The 25,613-nt window shown below is 37.0% G+C and overlaps 1 protein-coding gene across 5 annotated transcripts in view; it reads left to right on the top strand.

Annotated features, from left to right (window-relative positions):
- Positions 1-25,613, top strand: part of NELL2 (neural EGFL like 2) — a 397,486-nt gene that overhangs the window by 147,630 nt on the left and 224,243 nt on the right. For all 5 annotated transcript variants that reach the window (XM_040488375.1, XM_040488376.1, XM_040488379.1 and 2 more), the window contains 6 exons: positions 2,320-2,493; positions 2,580-2,676; positions 5,468-5,540; positions 5,711-5,793; positions 6,673-6,801; positions 8,279-8,381. In XM_040488375.1, the coding sequence (XP_040344309.1) occupies positions 2,320-2,493; positions 2,580-2,676; positions 5,468-5,540; positions 5,711-5,793; positions 6,673-6,801; positions 8,279-8,381 (659 nt within the window). The remainder of the gene's footprint in view (positions 1-2,319; positions 2,494-2,579; positions 2,677-5,467; positions 5,541-5,710; positions 5,794-6,672; positions 6,802-8,278; positions 8,382-25,613) is intronic.

The raw sequence follows: 25,613 nt of genomic DNA on the forward strand, positions 1-25,613 counted from the left end.
TCAAGCATTCTTCATGTCTGTGCCTTCGTGGTTTTCAGTGTAATCTTTATGTCTATGATTTCCCAATTCCTCTCTCTTGTCAGACTTTGCAGATCTAAGTATTCTATGTATCGTCTTCAGTGTTCATTAAGTACCTTAAACATGACATATCTGAGTGAAAAACTTGATTCAAAGTACCTTAGCTTTCCTTCATTTGAGAATGTCTTGATTTCTCTTTCATTTCTGAAGGATGTTTTTGGTGGGTATAAGATTCTGGACTAAAACCTTTACTTTCATCCCATGAACACTATCGTGCCACTTTCTTCTGGCTTCCATTGTTTCTGCTGAGGAATCCACTACCACTTTAATTGTTTTTCCCTATTGATAGCTTGTCAACTTTTTTCTGGCTGCTTTCAATGTTTTTTTCTTTGTTTTTGGTCAGAAGTTTAATGATAATGGGTATTTATATTAATTCATCTTGTTTGGAGGTTTCTTAGAGTCTTAAATCTGTGAGCTTATGTCTCTTCTCAAGTTTGGGAAGTTTTCAGTCATGATTTTATCTAGTACTTTTTCAGTCTACCCTCTTTTTCCTTGTTTATGGACTCTACTTATATGAATGTTAGATCTTTTGTTATAGTAATTCAGGTCTCTGAGCCTGTTCATTTTTTTAGTCTATTTTTATCTCTATTCAGATTGGATTATTTTTGTTCTATCTTCAGTTAGCTAGTTCTTTTCTTGGCCCCCTCCTTTTATTGTTTAGCCCATCCTTTGAGCATTTTTATTCCAGTTGTATTTTTCAATTATAAAACTTCCATTTGGTTCTTTTTTATATGTTTATTTTGTTCTTCTATCTGTTTGCTGAGGCTTTCTATTTTTTCATTTGTTTCAAGTGTGCCCAACTATGTTGATAAGTTCTTGTTTTTATCAAAGTGTCTTCAAAATCGTTGCTAGGTATTTCTAACATTGCTATCATTATGGTGTTGATATCTTTTGACTGTCTTTTTTTCATTAAATTGTAGATCTTCTAGAGGCCCCTGGGTAGCTCAGTCAGTTAAGCATCTGACTTCAGCTCAGGTCATGATCTCCTGGTTTTTGGGTCTGAGCCCCACTTCCAGCTCTGTGCTGACAGCAGACCTGGAGCCTGCTTCGGATTCTGTGTCTGCGCCTCCCCCACTCACAGTCTGTGTGTGTGTCTCTCAAAAATAAATAAATAAACATAAAAATTTTTAAAAAATTGGAGATCTTCTTGGTTTTTGGTATGGCATATGATTTTCAATTGACAACTAAGCATTTCATAGAAGTTCTGAGACTTGTATCTTATTTGAATTCCCTGTTTTAGCTGGTTTTCTGTGACATTGATCTGGTAGGAGACGGGAAACTGTCATCTTGTTACTTCCAGGTGGAGGAGGTTCCCCATTTGGTCTTTTATTGCAAACTGAAAGGGAGCTTGTATTATTTCTGCATGGGGGTGGAAGTTCCAACTCCCCACTGACACTGTGGTTGGGGTGGTCTCATTACTGCTGGGTGATGGTAAAAGTTCTGACTCTCCCCTATGTCTTGTCTGACAAGATTCCAGTGAAAAGGGGGCGATATGCTTTGTTACTGCCAGATGAGGATGGAAGTCCAGGCTCCTCCCCATGTGGTCTCCACTGATACCATATTCGGGGGTGGGGGGTTCTCATTACTGGTTGGCTGTGTTTAAAGTCTTGGATCTCTACTTGGCCTTTTTTGTCATTACCCTAGTAGAGGTGTTGGGTACCTGATTTCTGCCTGAAGAAGGTAGAAATCTAGGCTCCGCTAGCCTTCACTAGCCTGTTTAGGGATGGGACCATAGTTGTTTTCTGTGGTGTTTGTCTGGAATAGAGTGGTTATTCTCTAAAAGATTTTCTCTTCCTAGCCTTCCCACTCCCTGGCACTTGGTTAGAGACAGCAAGTTTTTCTGGAATATATATATACACCTATATATACATATATATGCAATTTATTTATATATAATAAATACACACACATATAAATATATATATATGTAATTTATTTATTTGGGGGTCTGCATCACTTAGTATTTCCAGGTTGCTGGCTTCTTTAGCTCCAAGTCTGGGGATATGAGGCAAAAAGAAAACCTAGGAAACCACCACTTTGGGTCCTGCAGTCCTTCACTGATTTTCTTTCTCTATTCCATATTTTAGACTCTTCTTATGTTTGTTTTATAATATAATGTTTAGTTGTACTCAATGGGAGGAGTTGGGAAAACATATACTCGATCTTTGTGGAGATGGAGGTCTTGTCAATAATTTTTGAACTTTATTTTCAAGGTGTCCCATATGCTTCTTCTCTATGCAGGTACCTAGAACTGGAAAGCAGTGGCCACCGGAATGAAGTCAGACTTCATTATCGCTCAGGCAGTCACCACCCTCACACGGAAGTATTTCCTTACATTTTGGCTGATGATAAGTGGCACAAGCTCTCTTTAGCCATCAGTGCTTCCCATTTGGTTTTACACGTTGACTGCAATAAGTAAGTGAAATGTTCTCAGTTCAGGAAGTGGAAGATTCTATAAAATTAGTGTTCACTCACATTATTTGATGTTTCTTTTTTTGCAGGATATATGAAAGAGTGGTGGAAAAGCCCTCCACTGACTTGCCTCTGGGCACAACATTTTGGCTGGGACAGAGAAATAATGCACACGGATATTTTAAGGTATTTTTTGGCTAAGGGCGGATCATAACATGTAAATATAAATGCTTTCTAATTAGTTTGGAAAATTATGTTTTGCTCTTTGTGGTGTGAAACAAAATAATTTGATTTGTGTATATTTTTTTCTATTTGTGTCTATTTTTTGGACACTAATGTTTTATTTAGGTGGCCTACAGTATTTTCTCTTTTTTCCTGAATAAATTTGATCTTTAGACATTACAGAGATGATCACAACTTTGCAATCAGGAAATTAACATGTCATTATTGAGATTAGGCATTCAAAGTCATAAAAACCTAAGATGTTAATATACAAATAAACTGTCTACCATTGAAACATAACCTTTGCTCATACTTTTACAGGGATGTTAATAATAGAGGATTGAAAATGTTTCAGTATTCACTATTCAAGGTCTTTCTGTATTCAGAAAGTGAAAAGAGAATATATATATATATATATATATATATGCACAAATCTGTCAAAACTAGAAAGCAGTCATAACTTTTACCTTTTTTTAGTGTCTACTTAGAGACACGCTCCATAGAATTTCATCATTTTAGATGATCTAAAAGACATCCCAGTTAAATTTCTTTATCTTAAGGATGAAGAAATAAAGTCCAGAAAATTGCTTGACTACAAGCCCATAGTGTAATCATTTCCCCCCAGGGACTATGACAGTGCCTATAATATAGAAGTGACTCAGAAAATGATTGTTAACTGAAGAATAATAGGTTCTGTGTCCGACTCCTGGATTTCTGGGTAGAGTAGGTACCAGTAATTTTGAAACTGTGTTCTAACTAAGGTTTGTAATCCTGGAAAGGTGTTTTTAAAACTTACTTACACTGTTAGGGGTGCCTGGGTGGCTCAGTCGATTGAGCGTCCGACTTCGGCTCAGGTCATGATCTCACAGTTCGTGGGTTCGAGCCCCGCATCGGGCTCTGTGCTGACAGCTCAGAGCCTGGAGCCTGTTTCAGATTCTGTGTCTGGCTCTCTCTCTGCCCCTCCCCCACTTGCGCTCTGTCTCCCTCTGTCTCAAAATTAAATAAACATTTAAAAAAATTAAAACTTACACTGTTAGTTACCTGGAAACCAGGTGCCTTGTATATATTATTCTCGAATCTTATGTAGGTTTTGATGTAGGCTCTTTTTTTTTTTTCTCTTTTACATGTGCGTAGACCTGCTCAGGGGCGTTAAGTGACTTGCCCAAAGCCAGTCATAAGAAATTGATTCCATGCTTATGGGTTCTAAGAAAATCAGTGCTTTTTTCCCACGTTAGGGATGACAAATTTGTAGATGCCAAGTCTCTCCTCTATTTAACCATGATGGTCTTTCCCATGGAGCTTGGATGCGGCCTCAGAATCCTTCTTACACATCAATTATGTGTACTAATCTAGGGGTTATAATTTTTATTGTAGAGTGAATTGTGTCCAGTGGAGTTGTACAGTGCACAGATTGTATAACTGTACATGGTAGCATTGTTTTCATTTTGCTGTTTCCAAGTGATAGGAGTTTGTACAGAAGTTGCCTTTTTAATCCAAACTCCTAGCAAACAACAGATCTAGAAATTCCACACAGTATACTAAAATATTTATCATTCACATTGACAGTCTTCTTATACTATGCTATTAATTGCATTAAACATATAGGAGATATAAACCAGTATTTGGTATGTTTTGTAGGTACATTAAAAATTATCTTGAGAATATGTTGGTACTGTCCTCCTGTCATTAAACATTCTGTTTGCATTTTTCAAAGGAATAAAACAAAATTTTAATTGAAAATATATATAAAGTTGATGAAAGAAGAGAGAGGGATGGTAAGTGAAAGAGACAGCTGGAGTATGTCTGATGAGGTCATTTTTGAGCTACCATTGGCCTTCGGTTTAAGAGCCCAGGAAGGTGGAAGCTAATTAAACCTTAGTGACTAAGGATACACGTAAATTCTACCTGTAAACATGTGCTGTGGCCCTCTGTGTAAATGGGTCATTTCTAGCTGGAATTTTTTTTTAATTTCACGCTGAACATTCTGTACTTTTAAGGACTTCTTGCTAAGTCTTGCTGCAGCTGTATAATGAATCTGTTGTCCTTTATAAATTGAGAAATTAGTGGAGGCACTTGGGTGGCTCAGTTGGTTAAGCATCTGACTCTTGATGTTGGCTCAAGTAATGATCTCATGGTTTGTGAGACTGAACTCCATATCAGTGCAGAGCCTGCTTGGGATTCTCTCTCCCTCTCTCTCTGCCCCTTCCCCTCTCTTTCAAAATAAATAAAAACATTTTTACAAAATTAAAAAAAATAGATTGAGAAATTAGTTTGAAAATATCCAACTGAAAAATGAGAAATGCTCAAATGAGCATTGCTCTTATGACTCAGTTTTTCTGTCTCTTCCTTTCTGATGATTGCAGTTAATTTAAAATTGGTACCCGTTTCACTGTTGCTGAAACCAGAAGTGATTTTTCGGGTTGATTTTTAAAGGTCATTTTCAAGCCTTTCTCCAGTGGCTAACTAAAAATAACTTCTCAAAACAACATGACTGTTCCCTCTTAATTATATCTTGACATTTAATCTTAAGGCTTTAAAAATATTATCAATAAGAGAATACGTGAGTAACCATCTATTTTGCCTGATGTATTATTTCTTTCCCTTTGGTTTGGAATAGAAGTAATGTATTCAAAAAGATTTTGTTCAGGGATCTTGGTGAGTCTATCTTGTAATGTTTTCCTTCATGAACTTGACTGTAGAACATAATTTGGGTAGATGAAAGTAATACGTCTTTTTTAAAATTTTTCGCACACAGGGTATAATGCAAGATGTGCAATTACTTGTCATGCCCCAAGGATTTATTGCTCAGTGCCCCGATCTTAATCGCAGTAAGTCCATTAGTTCTTGCACTGTGTGATGAAAAGTGTGCTTCTTGCTTAATTTTGTCCAGAATGTCAGTTTGAAATTGGAGTTCCCACATATTAGTTGTCAGCATAGACTTAACTAGATTGACCTCCTTATAGATACAACTTGACCAATGTAGTGTTTGTAATTCCAGCTTGTCCAACCTGCAATGACTTCCATGGGCTCGTGCAGAAAATCATGGAGCTGCAGGACATTTTAGCCAAAACATCAGCCAAGGTAAAAGCTACTTAGAAATATAGTGTGGGGAGCTCAAGATCCTTGATGTTCTTCATAGTTTTTTTTATAACCACAAATGTTCACCTTTGAGACTTTTCTTACACTATATTGTTTGTTGGCATCGAATCTGGATTTCTGCCCGAGGAAAGGGCTTATAAATATTCAAACCCTAGCCATCTGTATAGCACATGATTCAGTAAATCATAAATGAGACTGATTACCTGGTTTTTACACTGCTTATTACAGTAGAATTTATTGTTTATTTTAGTTTTCATTATTATTTATTTTTACTTATTTTTCTTTGTAAGGACAGAGGTGAAGGGGCTTTGTAAAGAATATGGACACTAGAATTTTGCCAAGGAAATGTTCCCACAAATGCTTTCTACTACAGTGTTGCTGTTGTAGGAGTATTCACTGTCCTATGCATGTTTCAAGTTTACTTGCAATTTCACCAGATTGTTTTTCATCTTGCATGGTAGTTACTGGGAACCTGCAAGTTGTAGCGTGATTTTTTTCTGACACAATATAAGTTCTGGAATTTGTTTTTTTTTTCACTTGAGTAAACATATTCATGAAATGAGACATTTTTAAAAGTGGAAAATGCTTTTCTCATTGTGAATGATGCCATTTTTACGTAGCCTTCATTTATATCCTATAAATTATGCTTTTTTTTTCAACAGGCAGGAACCAAATTTACAAAAAGAAAGGGGGGGATCTTTTCTCTTTTAAATTTTGGCTTAAACATATTTGTAAAATAATAGATGAGCACAGCTATCATTACTGCTATACGCTGAAAAAAATGAGATGCTTCCTGATGTATTTTGCATTTCTGTGTTGCTGGAATGGTGAACAATACAAACCCCTTCCTTTGTGCCACAGCTGTCTCGAGCTGAGCAGCGAATGAATAGATTGGATCAGTGCTATTGTGAAAGGACCTGCACCATGAAGGGAACCACCTACCGAGAATTTGAGTCCTGGACAGACGGCTGTAAGAACTGCACATGCCTGGTAGGGCTTCTGCTGGAGTTCACACTAAGGGAACTCAAATGCCCCAACTCTTTAAAAATTTATTAAAACAATGTAATCATGAAAATTTCAAGACCCATTTCCTCAAGACACAACACTAAAGTGCCAGCAAACCCGGTCAAATCTAAAGAACTGTGTGTTGCATTATTAAAGACACTTTCTAGCCTATAAAGATGATTATGGTTTAGGAATGCTATAAAGTTTAAGTTTATTTGTGCACACATGAAGTTAGCAATTTAAATTGGGTTAGTAAAGGTGATTCCCAAAGGATTCTATCTGTTATCCTTAACATTTTGAGGGATTTTCCCCTCATGTGTTTATTAACGCATTTAATAAAACTAAACTCTGTGCAGCATGAGATATTATGACCACATTGGATCATACCAAAAATTAATGGAATTTAAATACATAAGATAATCTTTAAATGCTTACAAGTACAGTGGAATAAAAATTAGATGACTGAAATAAATATGACTTCTCTAATTGCACACTATTAAAGTAGAAATATTTAGTGCACTATTCTTTCAAAAGTAGATTCATTTTCAAAGAAAAGTTCAAGACTAGCTCGGTTTTGAACTTTTACATTTCATCTGAATTCATCTGTTAAAACTCATTTACTGGAAAGAAGCCAGAGGTCTGTGTGAATTAGCCTATAAAAAGACATTTCTCCAAGTTCAGCAAGTTTGTTCAAAAACAGAATATTGTGCATGTTAAAAAGTCAAAGATACGTCTGAAATTAGTCATATGTGTGTGCATGTGCGTGCATGCATTATATAATTTCTGTTCAGAAACATATTCTGGTCCCAGAAAAATTATAGCACTTTGCAAATACAGTAAAGCCTTCCCAACCTGATAATGGGGGACAAAAATTGACTTGAGTAAAATGCAAGATGTGTATAGTGAGGTCAGTGAGGTGACTGGAGAAACAGCTACCTGCCTGAATGACCTCCGGGAATAAATTCCCTGACATACTGTTTGCATTTTGGTGCTTCTTGCGGTGATTGTCAGCACTGCCCTGTGGAGGTGCTTAACCATCCACGGGAAGATTCTGGGTCCTGAGACTGCGTCTGCAGGATGGCAGCAGCTATTCCAGAAATCTGGTTTGTCGGTTCTCATTTAGTGAGTAATCTGGGCAGACGTGAGGCTTACCCCTTGCTTCCTGTTTCACTGTCAGTGTGTCCCTGACCCATGTTCTCATCCACCTCACAACAGAAGGGAGAACACTATCTATTAGGATCGTCACTGTACAGAACATGGGAGCCAGTCACCAACTGTGTTAGGACCCACTCTGTATTACTGTGGGTCTCTGTATCATGGGTTTTACTGTGTAAAAACCAGAGGATAGTGGTATTTATGACATTTTATGTGAAGAGTTTGAACCTTAAGAAACCGATTAAAAAATACTTCCAGGCTATCAAACTGCAACTTGGAAATTCTTTAAATATTATTTTCTTCTCAGAATGGAACTATCCAGTGTGAAACTCTGATCTGCCCGATTCCTGACTGCCCACTGAAGTCAGCTCTTGCATACGTGGATGGCAAGTGCTGCAAGGAATGCAAATGTGAGCATAACTTTTATGATGAATACTTTTTTTTTTGCAAAAATACAGCTTCATATTAATAAATATGCACCCATCATTGGTTTGATCTGGGCAAGCTAAATGGCTTTTAGAAATGAAGCAAATAGGTAGAATACCTTCTGTACTCTGGTGATCAGTTGTTTTCCATTTAAAAATGCTATACTTGTATTTAACAGGAATATTTTTTTCTCGGCGGGATCTGTTTTGTGTAGTGACAGTAGTAGGAAAGATATGTAAGAAATTTAGTGGTAGACATTCTCTCATTACATGAATTGATACAGATGCCTCCAAAAATAGGTTAAGGATGGTCCATACTCAGCCACGATGACCAAAGAAACCCACAATGCAAGTGACCTTTGATAGCATACGCTATGCCAACTCCATTAGCTCAAACCACAGAGGTCCACGTTGTCATAGGACCGTCCAGTATGAATGGGGCCATGGTGTTAATTCATAAAAAAAGGCTCACACTACTGAGTGAGAAAGCTCTTTTGCCTTTAGTAGCTGTGCAGTTCACTTCTGATGTCAGGAAATGCTGTCTGAATTCATAGCTGTCTTGAAACGGGTTCTATATCATTTGTTCAATAACAGATTGTTGCATTTATGTTACTTGCACATTAAAAGACTGTCCTTAAATTCTTGTTGAAAGGAGCATTTAAAATTTACCTACTTTTGTACAAAAGAATAGTAACCTATGCAAACCGAGTGTTATAAAGTTTGTAGAATATACGGGACTACGTAAATGCAGACTAATCATCCATGTACATAGGAGGACAGAGAAGTAGGGGAGGGGATGGAAAGGGCGAGGGAAGGAGGGGAAAGAGAGTGAATGTTTGCTTTTGCTAGGGCTTTTGTTCACCCTTCTCCATTTACCATTGCCATCTCCTACTCTGGTGAGGGTGATGAGTTATCAGGGAAAAATCAGGAAGTCGCTTTGTAGTCCATTGATTTAATTCCCTCAGGAGTTCGTTTATATTCAATTTTTTTAGACTTTACATTGAAGCCAATCCATTTCATGAACGTACATTAGCCTAGTCAAGTAAGTTTGGCTGAACCAGGAAGGACTGAATGCAATTTTCTTACATATGTCACAAGCTAATTTCCTTGGTGAGGAGTGATCTGAGTTCTTCCTTGAACTTGTCTTAGTCCCTAAAAGCTTGTGGTGATGTTCTGTAGTTTTCTTTGTACATAGTTGGAGGCAGGAGGGGGAATATTCCTAACATGACAATAACGGGAATCAGACTTTTTGCTTTAACTTCTTTTATTCTTCTTTCCACATTTATTTCTACGTTGTTACCCCTGAATATAATAGATTTGAATTAAGTGATGTCAATTTTATTAGAGACAGGCTGATTGGAATAATGGACCATCATGATAGATGCATTAGTCAGAAGTAGTGAATTTCAATTCTGATTTTACCATTTGTCTCTTATTACCAACAGTAAGCTGCCTACTAAATCAGACAGTGCTTGAAATCTTCCCAACAACATGCATTTAGACTTAATGAAATGGTAAAATATTTTGAGATTTATTAATGCAGAGTACTCCTGGCAGACTTTGGTGTTAATGATTGAAAATCGATTGTGTTTGTCTCATATATAGTAGTGAAAGCTAAGTAATCAGTGAAGGGACCGCAGCATCACTGAAGAAATGCCAAAATAATTTATTTGAGTCTTTCATTTTCTATCATTAAAAGTATTAAGGATAAAGTGACTTTGTCTTTCTTCTTATATTCAGTGATATGAGTGCCATGGAATACAGAGGTTTTGTGCCTGTATTTGTTTGTAGTTAGAGTATTCGAAGTGCTTCTAATTCTGATGAATTCAGCGTTTTACAAGAGCCAGCAAGAAATTTTCTGTAAACACCTACAGAATTTTTTTTTCCCTAAGGGAAATAAGAATTTAGTTCATATGGTAAATATTCCTAAAGATTATTTGGGAATGTGTCTCCCCATGCACAATTTAAAAGCTAGTCAGTAGAAAATACTTCAGGAAATATGCTTCTGAAAAGTTTGCAAAAATTTGTTTTATAAAAGAAAAAAATAACATCTAAAATAAATTTAATAATCATTAACTGACTTGTTTAGATTGTTCAGATTTTCATATGTGCTGAGAGAAGCAAATAGCTATGAGAGAGGGGAGGGGGGAGAAAGAGAGAGAGAAAAAGAGTCTCACTGTTTCATGTGAGGGGAAGGAAACATCTCATTTTCTTATGTACATTTTCTCAGTATTATCATTGCTCTATTTTATGAGAACTTCATTTCAGTGGAGTATAAATTAAGCTGTGTGGTTTTTATTTTTAAAAAGAGAAACCGAAGCCTTCCTCTTATACCCTGCACTCATCCTGTCTTTGCAGCTCTTGCTCGATAGCCTTTGTAATGACATAAAATTAACAAAATATATTCTTTACTGAGAACTGTTTAAAGAGATTAATCACTTGTTTCTAAAGTCCTTGGAAGGGAAAACACATAACCCAACTGCTGAATTTTACTCTGCCAAGATTGAAATGAACAAAAGAAGTGCGTGTGGCAAGTCGGTTTTTGGTGTTCTTTATTCAATGCTTTCAGGCTTGCTTCGGCAGAGTTTTGTGCAACTCTGAGCAGCCCTGTTTTGCAGTCTGCTTTATATTTTCCCTCTGTAACTTCAGCTTTAGCTCTTTATCCAAATATAAATACTGGTGAATAGTAAGAAGGTTGTTGTTCTGGGAAAGAAGTCAGAGAGAACCAAGCCTGTTACTTTCCTTTATTTGAATCTACCAAGGGAAAGTGCTGGAAGGAGGGGCTAAGCCTCTTCCTGCCCCCACCCTAGAGCTATTGTGGTGGAGTTAAACTGAAACAGAAGTTCTAAAGGCAGAAATGCCAACACTAAATAATTAAGGCAGCGATAATCACAGCGCAATGAAGTCATCTCACTTCCATCGGTTGTTCCTCATTTGAGCTTCACAACAACTGTATGAGGCAGGCATTGCTTCCATCTTCCTAATAACAGTGAGTGCACGACTTTTCCAAGAACACACAATTGATTAGAAGTCCCAGAGAAGTTCCATTTAGAAGTGCTATGCTTTTCAAGCCTGCTTCCTTCTTTAAGACCATCTACGACAATTGATCTAAGTAATCTACTTTTATCCGCTGGTAACTCAGCTTGCCATGCAAAACCATTGAGTGTCCTGGCTGAGTCTAGGCTGCTTGCAAAGTAAGCAGGATTTGCCTTTCTCCCTCTCTTCTCCCCTTGCAGACACCATCCCTGCATCCTTTACCCCAGTCACAGGCTCTCAACTAGTCAACAATGAGACTGACGGACACAGATGCAAGTTAACTCTAGAAAATGCAAAGTATAAATATTGTGGGTGACTTTAACTCTGAAATAGGATGAGGTCCAACTAATTGAAGTATGTAAAATCTCCGTCTAAGTTAAAAAAACAGTTGTCAGAAAATAATTGACGTAACTTATAGCAAACAGAAAGTTACAGAAAGTCAACTGAAATTAAAAAAAAAATTCAGTAATCTGAACTAATACTATAAGGTCTTTTGCAGAAGAGGCTGTGTTTAAAACAACAATAACAAGGAAGGCCGATTTCCCCTCTTTTTCTAGAGCAGCACCACATATGGGAAATGTGAATGTGACCATCAAAATTGGCTGGTGCTTGTTCAGTAGCGATAGTTTTTTAAATTAGTACTGTCTCAGAGAGGCCAGATTTATATGAATAAATTAAAATCATCATTCCTTTGATTGAACAAAATCAGAGTTTCAATCCATAACATAGATGACATTTTCACATGCTCTGTGGTGATTAGACAACAGATTGTATTAAAGTTAATTTAAAAAGTCCTGTCAGCTTAGATAAAATGGAGTTCTTATACTGTCTTTGCATATTGAGTAGTTAAGTATGTGAGTAATAGAGTGAGATTTTCTGGGTTTGTATTCTGGCCCTAGCAGAATTAACTGTGCAATTTGGGTCAAGTTATCAAACCTCTCAGAGCCTCAGTTTCCTTATCTGTAAAAGGAAGAGAACAGTTATACCTATTTTATGGGGTTATTATGAAATGTGAGGACTGAATAAGTAATACATATGTATAAAGTGGCTTAAAACCATGTCAGCTATTATTGTTTTGTTAAAAGAACTCTGTTTTTATTCATGAAAGTACAAAGAAGTGGAACCATCTCATTGAGTCATAGATATAAAGCTACACAGGACCTTAGAGATCTTCAAAACAGTCATTTGCTTTTGGGGAGGTAAGGCTTCATTATCTCTATATTACAGAGGAATAATGAAGCCAGGGAGATTAAATGCCTTTTCTAAAATCACACAGTATATAATGCAAGGTAATTATTTTTTCCAAATTGTGTTCTGATGTATGAGATGTATGATGTATGCTTTTCAAGGCCACTCTCCCTCAGTATTTTGGATAAGTCTTGACCAAGGCTGATACTAAGAACCAATTTCTCATGCATTTTGTATTCTTTTATGTCTGGCTTCTTCCATTCAAAATCCTGTTTGTGAGATCCATCTATATTTTTCCATGTAGATGTCAATTATTCATACTTATTGCTATATATATTCTATTTGCATTAATGTACCATGATCCAGTCTATTACTGAAGGACAGTTTGGGGCTATATAAATAGTCCTTCCAGGGGCACCTGGGTGGCTCAGTCGGTTGAACATTCGACTTCAGCTTAGGTCATGATTTTGCGGCTTGTGAGTTCGAGCCCCATGTCAAGCTCTGTGCTGACAGCTCAGGGCCTGGAGCCTGCTTCGGTTTCTATCTCCCTCTCTCTCTCTCTGCCCCTCCCCACTCGCACTCTGTCTCTCAAAAATAAGTAAACATTAAAAAAAATAGTTAAAAAATACTTCTTCTATAAACATTCTTTACATGTTTTTTGGTGTTATGCATGCTTGATGGGTATATACCTGAGACCTGTTTGTTCATAGGTTAAGACTGTTTTATCTAATGGTAAAACTGTTTTAACCTCTTGTAAAATTGTTTTGACAAACCATTTTCTATAGTGGTTATACCAGTTTACTCTGCCGCCAATATATGAAAGTTCCCATTGTTGTACACCCATACCCACACTTGGCATTTTTTATCTTTTTTATTTTAAGCATTATGATAAATGATGTTGGTACATGATATTATATTGTAGTTTACATTTGCATTTCCCTGGGGCACCTTTGTGGCTCAGTCAGTTAAGTGTCTGACTTCAGCTCAGGTCATGATCTCATGGGTTGTGAGTTCAAACCCTGTGTCAGGCTCTGTGCTGACAGCTCAGAGACTGGAGCCTGCTTCAGATTCCGTGTCTCCATCTCTCTCTGTCCCTCCCCTGCTCACACTCTTTCTCTCTCTCCCTCAGAAATAAATTAAATGCTAAAAAAAAGGTTTTTTTTAAATAGAAGAATAAATTTGCATTTCCCTGATGACTAATGAAGATGGTAAACTTTTCATATATTTATGGGTATTTTCATTAATTTAATTTAATTTTTAAATTTTCATTAATTTTAAATAATAGAAAAGTAGATTATATTATATGTGCATTTTCCAAAGAGACAGGTTTGGGAGATTTAACTCTTTTATGTTCACATTAGTGTGCAAATACGGATGATTCTAGCTCTGTCAGTTAAACTGCATAGAAAAGTGGGAACAGAGATTAAGTGACTGCCACTTATGTAATTTGGAGATTTTTCAAAAATGGAGTGACAGTGCAATAAAACTGATTCAGAGACTTCTGAATATGTAAATATGGGGATGAGGAACAAAAACCAGTCGGATATAATTCACCAAGAGTTTCTTTGTTCTTGGAATAAAGAAAACAATTATATAATATATGTAGGTTACATTAAAAAAGAAAATCATTTTGGAGCAACACAACCAATAAACTTAGCTGTCTCTACAGTAATGCTGGAAGCATGGGAAATATACAGTATGCACGTGAGATTCTCATGCATGAACACAGTTATAAATTAGTTGGCATTATGGAGACACAAGGGGCTACATGGCCAGGATGCCAGTGCTGACTGAGGCATTCCTCAATAATGTAAAAGATAGAAATAGCAATCAAAAGGACAATGTGTTGTTTTACTATCAGAGGCAGTATTTTTAGAAAGCTTTCTGAAAATCTGTAGTTATTAGAGAATATTATGTGACAGCGAACAATTGAATGAGCTGAAACCTTATGGTGTTGCAATAAATCATGTGTACAACCTTGGTGTACCTCTTGGGAGCTTAGCAGGGATAATCTAAAACTAGCCCCCTCAAGCAGAGGGCAGGGGGAGACTGAAGAAAGAGGCAGGCCACTCCGGGTTGGTAGGTGGAAGTTTTAATAATAGCAAAGGGAACTTAGAGATGAGGCTTGTCTTGGGTGGCAAGATGAATGGATTCCTGCAATTGCCCTCAAATCTTCAAAGTGTATAAAGAGGCCCTAATTGGATTCAGTCACGTATACAGTCTGTAGTGCAGATGTTTTAACCCCACATGATTATCTCCAGGCTAAGCCCTTGGATCATTTTGGGAGTGAGGAAGGTAAGCAGAATCCACGTTCCAAGGCAGGGGAGGAGGTGAGGATCCTCCGAGTGCCTGGGTCCAGCTCCTGGGTCGATCAGTGGTCATGTTTTTTTGATGTTGTTCCCCAACATTTGGTTTGGATTCAGTCTCTTCTCCCCTAAATTAACTTAATTTAGCATTTAAAGTAATATTGGATAAGTTGTAGAATTAATATACTATAAATTAGTATACCATAAATATACTCTAAATCTATATGCATATGTGAAAAAAGGGCAAGAAAATAGTCCACTTATGCCTTACTTATTCAAGGTAATTAAGCTTATGGTAAGGAATATTTTCACTAAAGACAAATCAACTACGTTTTATTAAAGAGAGTTCATCAAGGTAATCCTGTGGGCTTCCTAAACACTACAATTAATTTTTGCTAATACTTTTTCATAAACTCTTCAAAAAATGCAGTTGGTCATGCTATCTTTCAATATCTTGATAAATGTCAAATCAGTGGAAAAATACTGACCTGGCAATTTATCAATAAGCAAGAATAATTAACAATATAGCTTTCAGATTAATGACTATAGGAGACATTGCATGATACATTTTAATGACCTTTAGAAAAACAAAAAAATGACTGTTAGTAGTCAGCTTGTATCAGAGCTGGGATGCCAGGAAAAGGCAGAGCTGAATCAGAGGATGATGACAGTGTCACAATGATTTAGTTGCTGTGTCTTCTACTCCACAGTCCAAAGTAGTATAAAGTTATCTGACTCTATCATTCTTCATAATCCTAGTATAGCATTTTTAACGTTTTAACCTAAAAATAATGCATGCATACAATAAATATTCAATCCATCCAAAAAGATATAAAATAAAACATAAAAATCTCCCTTTTTCTTCCTCCTCTCCAAACTTTTAGTCCTTGTGTATCCTTCCAGATGATTCTCAGTGCACCCACTCACATATGCATGTGTAGGCTTTTCATATACGGTAAATGATATCACACATTTTCCTGGACTTTATCCTGGAGATTTTTGCATATCAACTAACTTTTTAAATGGCTGAATATTACTCCAATGTATGGCTTATTATAATTTTATTTTTTCTCCATCACAGGATATTTTAGTTTGTTGTTTTTCTTATTAAAAATGATATTGCAGGATGTCATTTATAAATAGTCTTGGTGCATTTAAAAAGTGTTTATTTATGTATTTTGAGAGAGAGAGGGAAAGCATGAGCTGGGGAGGGGCAGAGAGGGAGAGGGAGAGAGAAATTCCCAAGCAGACTCCACTCTTGCATGGAGTCCAGCGTGGGGCTCAATCTCACAACTGTGAGATGGTGACCTGAGCCGAAATCAGAGTTGGACACTTAACCCACTGAGACACCCAGATACCCCAGTCTTGGTGCATTTTTATGTGGTCTTACCTACAGGGAGAATTGCTAATGATGGAATTGCTGGGTCAAAGATTATGGCACTTTTAAATATTGCCAAGTTTCCCAAATTACTCCACAAAAAGCTGGTTCCCCCTTCCACGAGGAGCACTAGGTGGCAGTGCTGAGGGAAACCTGAAAACATTTGTCTCCAGTGTCAGTAGGTCTTTAAAAGGGCATCAGGATGGCTTTTTTTCTCTTTATGCAGCAACCTTGACAAGGTAATATCAATTCATGGGAGATCCTTTAATGAGAGATAGATGGTCTATGGCAGGCTGAACTTGCTTGTTTTACTCCAATGTTGTCTAGTATGAGTTTGTACGAGATTATCCTTAAAATTAATTGCTGTTCTGTATCTTCAATAAATTCCATAGATGGCAAAGAATATACTGAATCTACTTTTTTTTTCTGAAATGAGCATAGTTTTCCAGAAGACATAACACTGGGTGCTGCCCTCTGATTCTGAGGCATTATGCTGTGCCTATTTAATCATCTTTTATTTTAAAATAATAGAGAGTATTCAGCCTCTAGTTCTTCACTTTGAATTGTAATTTCTCTTCATTATTAAGATTCTTGAATAAATGTATTTTGTGGATTTTTGTTATTTTTCATGCTCCATTACATTTTCTCAAAAGAATTTCTCTGCGCATCTAATGACATTGCTTAAATGGCCTAAACCTCTTCAGAAAAAAGCTTTATGCAAATCTGTCCGTAATAGTAATTAAATCATGCTGTCTAACACAACTCTAGGAAACTGAAAGTGTGACTCTTTAGGTGATCAAGAGGCTAGTCTTCCTTAGTGGTGTAAGGCTTTGAAACAAGTGAGGAGATTTCAGATTTATAGCAAAGCAAAAGAGTGATAATCTAGATATCATTCATATGAGACTCAATTTATTTTTTTTTTTTAATTTTTTTTTCAACGTTTATTTATTTTTGGGACAGAGAGAGACAGAGCATGAACAGGGGAGGGGCAGAGAGAGGGAGACATAGAATCGGAAACAGGCTCCAGGCTCTGAGCCATCAGCCCAGAGCCTGACGCGGGGCTTGAACTCATGGACCGCGAGATCGTGACCTGGCTGAAGCCGGATGCTTAACCGACTGCGCCACCCAGGCGCCCCGAGACTCAATTTAAAAGAGAAGAAAAACACTTATGTTAGGCAGAAAAATACAGCTTCTTATCTGAAGTGTTGTTAGGTAATTGTTTTAAAAATGGGCTTATTTTCTCCTCAATAGAGATCATACAAAATGGCATTTTGAAATCAGAATAGGAAAAATAAGATATGTGCCATTTAAAGCAGCTTACAAGTTGATTTTGGCAATTATGTAGAAAGTAGAAACTCGGATAGAACCATTGCATAATAAAAGTAAGTGCACATCACAGTGCCCATTGCATAAGAAAGTTACAACACCTACCATCCTAGCAAAACGTATAAAATGGTAACTTGGCTACACTGGACTCCCTGCTGGATGCCTTGAATACTTTGTGTGGCCTGTGTTGTCCAGAATATATTTATGGACTGTATAAAATTAGCATAGATTAAAAATTAAATGAAGAAAACACAATGATATAGGAGTTCAGTGTGAGGAAGGGTCAGAAAGGAATTTTCTTTCTCAGTTTAGAGACGGTTTTGTGATAGAGTGCAATTCAGGCACATTTCATTGTGGGCAAAAGCTGGCCCCAAATTCAAAACTATTTAACTATAGAAAAAAGGCACATGAAATCACATGAAATTGCTGTAAGAAATTGTTCTGGAGTTAGAGGCCGTAGGAATGGGACTGCATCCAACTCAGGAACGTTGGGCTTGTGAAATATCTGTTTGTAGGAATGGCTGCTGTAATTCCATGCCTTGCTCCTCGAATATTCTACCCACGTTATGTACTAGAATCTTTGCCTAGGTCTTGCTTTTAAATGGTAGCAGCTCCTACCCACACCCTCTTCACCCCAGTTACCGAAACTGTTGCCTCTACTGGGGAACTGGCTACTTGGTCTCTGGAGTTTTGGCCTAAGCCGTAAGGCCATACAAATATTTTTAGGATTTGGAGTTCAGATCTTGGGCTTACTGTTTGTTTTAGACTTCAGTTATACTGATAGTGTAAAAAGAAAATTCTGGGCTGGCTGGCTTCAGAATGGCCCTCACTTATAAATACTTTTTCAAGTTGTGAAGAGATAATCTCACGACACTTGTGCAACAAACTCAGCAACCCAGGAGAGAGAATGTTAAGTCCACACACCATAATATATAACACACACATGGAATATTTATCCTTTTAACTGTTGGGAAGTGACCCCAATGATCCATGACACATACATTGATAATTTTACTGAGACTTGAATTTTTTGTCCAACAAATTATGAGGCCTGCGTGCAGGAGCACATCACTTAGCTCAGTGCTTCTCGGATTTTAATGGGAATATGAATCACCCAGGGATCTTGTTAAAATGAAAATTATGATTCAGTGGTTCTGGGGTGGGGCCTGAGAGTTTGCATTTCTGATCAGCTCTCTGGTGATGGTCACCCTGCTGGGACATGGAACACACTTTAATTAGCAAAGATTTAGCTAGTGGGTGTGCTGTCCTTGCCCATTTTCTCCACAGAGCTTCTTCTTCCTCTCCTGAATCTCGAGTGTGCAGTAAGGCCACAGAACACCTGCTTTAGGGTTTATGTTTTAAGCCGGCATTTATTAAGTATATTCTGAGTGCAAGAACTTGCCATGGATTATTTCTCTTGCTTGTTGTGAAGATGCGGAAACCATAGCTTAGGGAGGCTCCTTCACTTGCCTGAGATAACGTAGTCAGTGGAGTGGGAACACCACACTCTGAACACATGCTGTGTTTTTCATATACTGCCTCATGTGATGTGTGACGTATCTCATTAGCAGAAGTAGAAGATGAGTTTGAATGGAGAAATGAACAATTCATGATGTTCCGGAGACAGCGCTAATCACATGTTCGAAGGATACATAAATTCCTAGGAAATACACTTTTAGGATTAGTATTACTATTTCTATACTATTTCTATACACAGTAAGAAGGGGAATAAAACTGTAAATTAGTACACATTACTAAAATGAAGTGTCTGTCATTCTAGGAAGCACGACCTTTCATTACTTTGTTGGGCCCCCTATATGGAACAGAAATCTTTGATTTTGATGGTTCAGGAAAAGAAATCTCAAAAGCGAATATCTTCTGATTGGATTTTTATTTGATTTTGGTAAAGAAAGAACAAGAAAATCATATTGAATTAGAACTTAAAAACATGTTAACTAGAATTCTTCAAAGTCAGTGATCATGGTGAATTCTTCCTCCTTGGTCCCCAAATCTTTTTTTTTTTTTTTTTTTTTTTTGACGGTTTTGCATTTTCATTAGATGAGGTCTCTTTCTAAATGGGCTTGGTGGAATAATTCACATCAGTCTGCTTTCCCAGGCTTTTAGTAGCTTGCTTCTGTCTCATAAGATATATAGTTTTAGTTTATGCCAGGTGGCTCTGCTGAGATGGATTGTGCTGTCTCAGTGTTAAATTAAACTGTTCTCATCCAACTTGTAACTATGCATGTCCCACATACATTGATGTCTGGTTTTTTTATTGTAGGTCCTGTAAGTGGAAGAAGATTAATAAAAGCAACCCAGTACTAGAAAAGTTTAGGACAACACATTTTCCACAAGCTTAAATTCCCTTTCCTCCTTTGCAGAAGTTCTCCCATTAATCCGTGTCTTTAGAGTTGTGCCCTGTGCCTCTTGATTCCTGAGTTTATTTCAGAGATGGTGATCTGGGAGGAGTTAGTGAGCCTGTACAAATGTACCTGGCGATGCTGAAACCCAGTGTGTGCGGATATTCTCTCAGTTTTTATTCAACCAGTCAGGTCTTTTTGGCCAATTTCAGGTCCCCATAACATATGATAGCATTATTTGTAAGAAGGCCCAAAACACAAACTCTTTTTTTTTTTTTTTTTTTTTTTGCCTGAGTTGTTATTGTTACATTTGGGAAGCTAATTCTTTCTTATGCTTGGAGGAAGAGGGGGGAAAATGCAGAGGGTAACACATTCTTTTCATATTATTTTGTGGGTAAACATCATGTTTTTAAACCAATAAAAAACTGAGCTTTTCTGATCACAAATTAAGTCAGTGCACATCAAACAGTATTACGAATTTCCCATTTGTGTTTATGCGTGGAGTCTACCTCCAGAATTTCTCAGGCCCTGAATCTCAGAAAGGTCACTTTTATTTGTTGGTTGAAAAGAAGGGAGGGGGTGGGCTAGTATAGAACAAGATGGACATTGTACTTGTTCACTGATTGATTTCATCTCTTCATGTCCCTGCAGCCCATGATTCCTAAGTGGTCAAGGACCTGGAGCTGGGGGAGACAGTCAGTGAATGTGAAGTAGAATGTAAGAATTGGATTAACTGTCCTGGCTGACTTTGCCATATGCCCAGGAATGAATTTAGGAGTTAGATAGCTTGGAATAATTCTAGAAATAGTAGTTTGTGTGTGTGTGTGTGGGGGGGGGGTGATTGTTCTATGCATATGGAATTAAAGGTGAAATGGTATCCTACCATTGAGTCTCTTTTCCATAATTTTTATGCATTTGGAAAATAATTATTAGGCAACTTCTATGAATTAGTCTTTGCTAGACACTGGGGTTACAGTGATGAACAAAATAAGATTGCTGTCTATCCTTGAAGATGTGACGATCAGGTTGGGAGATAGACATGAATCATATAATGATCAAATATGCAATGCAGTGTTGTAGCAGTGCGTTATTGGTAAAGTGTCTGTAATAAGTGAAATTTGCCTAGCAAGGAGATCAGGGAAGGCATCCTTCAGAAAATGATGTTGCAGTTGAGATCTGATGAATGAATAGCATTACACTAGTGAAGAGAAGAATGTTCAGGCTGAGAAAATGTAATATGCAAGCGCTCTGTATAAGGAGATAGGATATTGTATAAAGGAGGCCAGTGTTGCTGATGTGCGGAGAACATGATGTGAAATGCAGCTGGAGAGGTAAGAGTTTTACTTTTTATTTTTACCCTAAGGTCATTAGGATGCAAGTTACATATTTTAAACAAGGCAGGTCTGTTTTTGTAAGTCTCCAAAACAAGAAATGATGGTAGCTTCAATAGGTAGTGGTGATAGGAAGTAGATTCTGTATACATTTTGAAGGTAGAGCCAATAGGACTTTCTGATAGCTTAATATGGGCATGAGTAAAGAGAAGAGTCAGGATGACTCCAAAGGTTTTGGATTGAGGAAGTAGAAGGATGAAGTTGCTATTAGCCATGATGGGGAAGGCTGCTAATCTGGCTGGATGTGGGAGAGTGGTGAAGATAAAGAGTTCAGTTTAGGTATGTTCTGTTTAAGAGGTGTGTTAACCCCTTAAATGGAAATGCAGAGCAAGCAATTGTACATGTGATTCTGGAGTCTGGGACAGAGGTAAGAAATAGAAGCAAAATTCCGGATTGCTGAAATTTTTTTTTTTACATGTTTGTTGGAAATGTGTATTTTTTAAATTAATTTTTCATGTATATCATCCACTTTAAAATTTAATTATTTTTGCTTCTTGGTTTGTGAGAGCTCATTTTGTAATAATAATCATCTATTATGTATGTTACAAATATATTTTTATAATGTTGCTTCTTTTATTTAGTGTTTTTCAACACAAAGATTTAAGATTTTATGTAATTGGATTTTCTGCGCATGCTAAAAAAAAGCCTTTTTTATTTATAAAAATATTTACCTCCTAACCTCCGAATGGCCCCTGTTTTTTCATTTTAAATTTAAATAAGCTGGGGTTTATTTTTGTGTACATGAGATAATAATTCTTGTTAAGTTTTTTTTGTTTGTCAGACAAGTTAGCTAATAATTCCAGTAGTATTTGTTGACAATCTTTTGTTCACTGATTAACTCTCTATCTTATGTTAAATACTTACATGTATTTGAACTAATTTCTAGAATTTCTATTATTCTCTATTAATCTGTCTCTTATGGTACTTATTCTACAGTATTTTAATTGTTGTAGCTTTCTAGTAGAAGAGTTATTATCTTGGAAAACAAGTCTACCATGATCTACCACTCTTCTTTTTAAAAATATTCTTGGGTTGTTTTCTCTCATTTATTCTTCTAGATGATTTTTATATACCGGGAGAATTATCTGTCCCTAAATGGTTTTAAATGCCCAGGCATATGTGTGTATGATTCTGGTAACTTTTTTGAGATAACTCTTTGATGGGTACCACAGAAAAAGTTTTTGTAGTTATTCTTGTTTGTTATTTTGTATGTATGACTGAAAACAATCTCATGGTTTAAGGTTTGAAATATTTCAGAGATGGAGTAATTCTGGGTATTGACAAGCTCAAGGGTATGGGTATGGGTATGGATACTTACATGATGAGGGCATGAAATTCACTGTATACAAGGAGGCAAGCAAACTCAGATTTTAGGTGTTGAACAAGTATTCCAAAGGCCAAAATTTCCCAAGACAGATTGGAGAGGAAGACTGTTTTTAGGTTTCAAAGTTGGGGACTATCATAGACAGGTGATATTAATGAGAAGGGGGACTAGGGGTCAGAAGAGATGTTGGCTGCTTGGAAATTTGGTCTGGATTCACTTGGGAAATTTTTGAGAAGGCTTGATCTGGTTAGTCTAATCTTGGCTGGGCTTGCTTATGCATCTGTAGTTAGCTGGTCTGTTAGCTCAGCTGGTTTGTTTGTGGTGGCATTACTTTTATGGCTGGGATAACTGGAGCATCTTTCCATGTCTTCTTTCAACTGAGCAGGTTAGCCCAGGATTGTTCATATGACAGTTGTAGATTTCTAAGAAAGTCCAAACTTGCAAAGACTCTTGAGACCTAGGCTAGGAACTCAGTTGGACCTTATTACTTCTATCGTGTTCTGTTGGCAAGTCAAGTCACAAGGCCAGTACAGATGATGGAGGACCTGTCAAATCACACAGAAAGGGGGCATAGATTGAGGGATGCAGAATCTGTAATTGTGTCTTCAATCTTCAACGCCCTGGGAGGATGATTGAAGGTGAAGGAAATCCAGAGAGATATGAAGATAAAAGCAGGAGAGATGTGTCTGGTTTTGCTGCTTTCAAACTGGGGGATTATGGTCAAGAATGACAGGAAATGAAGTATGATTGTCTTCACTGAATTAAGGGCCTGATTCTTACTCTGGCACTGACTTTCAGCGTTTGTGAAGCCTGAATTCTAAGGTGGTCTCAAGAGCTTGGTGAAACTAGTGGTCAGTTGCCATGTGCAAGGCCATCACTAGTGGAGAAAATAGATGGCATGTGAGATGGCATGAAGTTTTACCTTTTGGGCAGTGGTTCAAATAGAACAGAACAGAAATGTGGTATGGTACCTTTAAAGAATATTAGACCAGAAAGGCAGGGATCATAAACGGTTAACTCGAGCCAGTGTCAAGGTGGAAATAACAGTGGTCCTAGGTGAGTGATAAGGAGTGAGGCTTCTAACCCAGGGTCACATAATTCAATGAACTGAATTATTCCATTTCACATAAGGCAGGGTTCAGTTGTCATTTAAATCTGTATCTCCATCATGTGGCACCATATCTAATGCACTGTAGATGTTTGATAAATGTTTGTTGCATTATTTATTGAATGAGGTGTTCCCTATTTTGGCCCCCTTTCCAAGAATTTTTGTTGTACTCCATCTCTTCTATACATATTTAGTTTAGATTATTATGATTTATAAATTTAGATTACTATGCTGAGGCCTCATCTACAAAAGCAATAATTGATTGTATTTTTATTCACTGGATCAAGTTTATTCATTTTCTATTTTGAAGTGGGGCTTTAATAAAGCAGAGTAACAGGGGGTTATGTGCACAGCAATTGACAAAGCTAATAGCATTCATCCTGAGAAGAATAGAAAGAATCATCTTTGCTACGTTGTTTACTTTGTTGTGAATGTTGCAGACTTTCACTCAGGGCAAGTTCAAACTATTTTCTGATTTTGAAGACTTCGAGGATAAAAAATTTCCTAAATAATCCAGTTATCACAGATAACATGTCAGGAAACTAAAAAACATTGAACTGGGATAGTCTCTTTAGCTTGTGCAAAAAACAGTGATGAGTTTCTATATATGCAGCATTAATGTTGGGTCTCTATCAAAAGAGACCTTTCTATACATGAAATAAAATATATTATACCAAATAAACAAAGCATAATAATGATTTTTTTCAAGTTTCACTATTTTAAAAAATACCACCATAATTATTATATCAGTTTGAATCTAATAAATAGGAATTTATAGGTCAAACATTGTACAAAATCTGTACTATTTTGACATATGTTGCTGAATTGTTCTCAAAGTCTTTGTCTACTTACATTTCAGTAATACATGAGAAAATAAGCCTGATTCTATACACCTCTTGAGCACAAGATATCATTAAAAAGAAAATATTCTCTAATATGATGTATGGTATGTGGATCTTGCCCAGTGTGACTTGAGTATAGTGAATGGGTGTGAGGCAGTAAGTAGAGAATTTGGGGATGAAAGTGATGAAGGAAGCAGTGGCCAGATAATGCATGGCCTTTCCAGCGATTTGAAAGACCTTGATATTTATCATGAAAGCATTAGGAAGCATTTGAAGGGTTTTAAACAGCAGTAAAATGTGATGAAGTATTATATTTTAGAGAGATGACTTTGCAGCAGTATGAGGATCTGATTGAAGGGAGTAGGAGGGGATGTGGGGGACATTAGTTAGGAAACATTAACACTAGTCCAGTTGAGAGGGGCTGCAGTCTGGGGTAGGATAATGGTTGTGGAACTGGAAAGAAGTGAATGGATTTGAATATGTAGGAAGTAGAATAGATTGCTTACAGTGATTAGATTTCAGGGAATGAGGGAGAGAGATGTATTATGGATGCATTTCATATCTCAGACTTGCGCATGCGGTAGATGGTTTGATGCTTACTGAAGGAGAGAGCACTGGATTACGAGCAGGCTTGGGAGGAGTGGATGAGCTCAGTTTTGGTCACATTGAGTTTGAGATGCCCATGGATGTTTACAAACATTGAAGTGTAATGTATAAATCTGAGGTTTAGAAGGAAGTTCTGAATGGGAGATGCATGGATGAGAGTCATCCATATGTAGATGATCACTGAAGCCCTGGGAATGGTTAGCATCACTATGGGAGAGAATATAGGGAGGGGAAATGAGACCAATTCTTAAATCATTCTAATATTTAAAAATCTATGAGAGGTGGATGAGCTTATAAAATAGTCTGAGAAAGAGTTGCCAGAGACTTACATGGAAAATCAGAATTATTTTGT

The sequence above is a fragment of the Herpailurus yagouaroundi genome, unplaced genomic scaffold (assembly GCF_014898765.1).
Source record: "Herpailurus yagouaroundi ecotype Mexico unplaced genomic scaffold, PumYag 166, whole genome shotgun sequence".
In the NCBI taxonomy this organism is placed as follows: domain Eukaryota; kingdom Metazoa; phylum Chordata; class Mammalia; order Carnivora; family Felidae; genus Herpailurus; species Herpailurus yagouaroundi.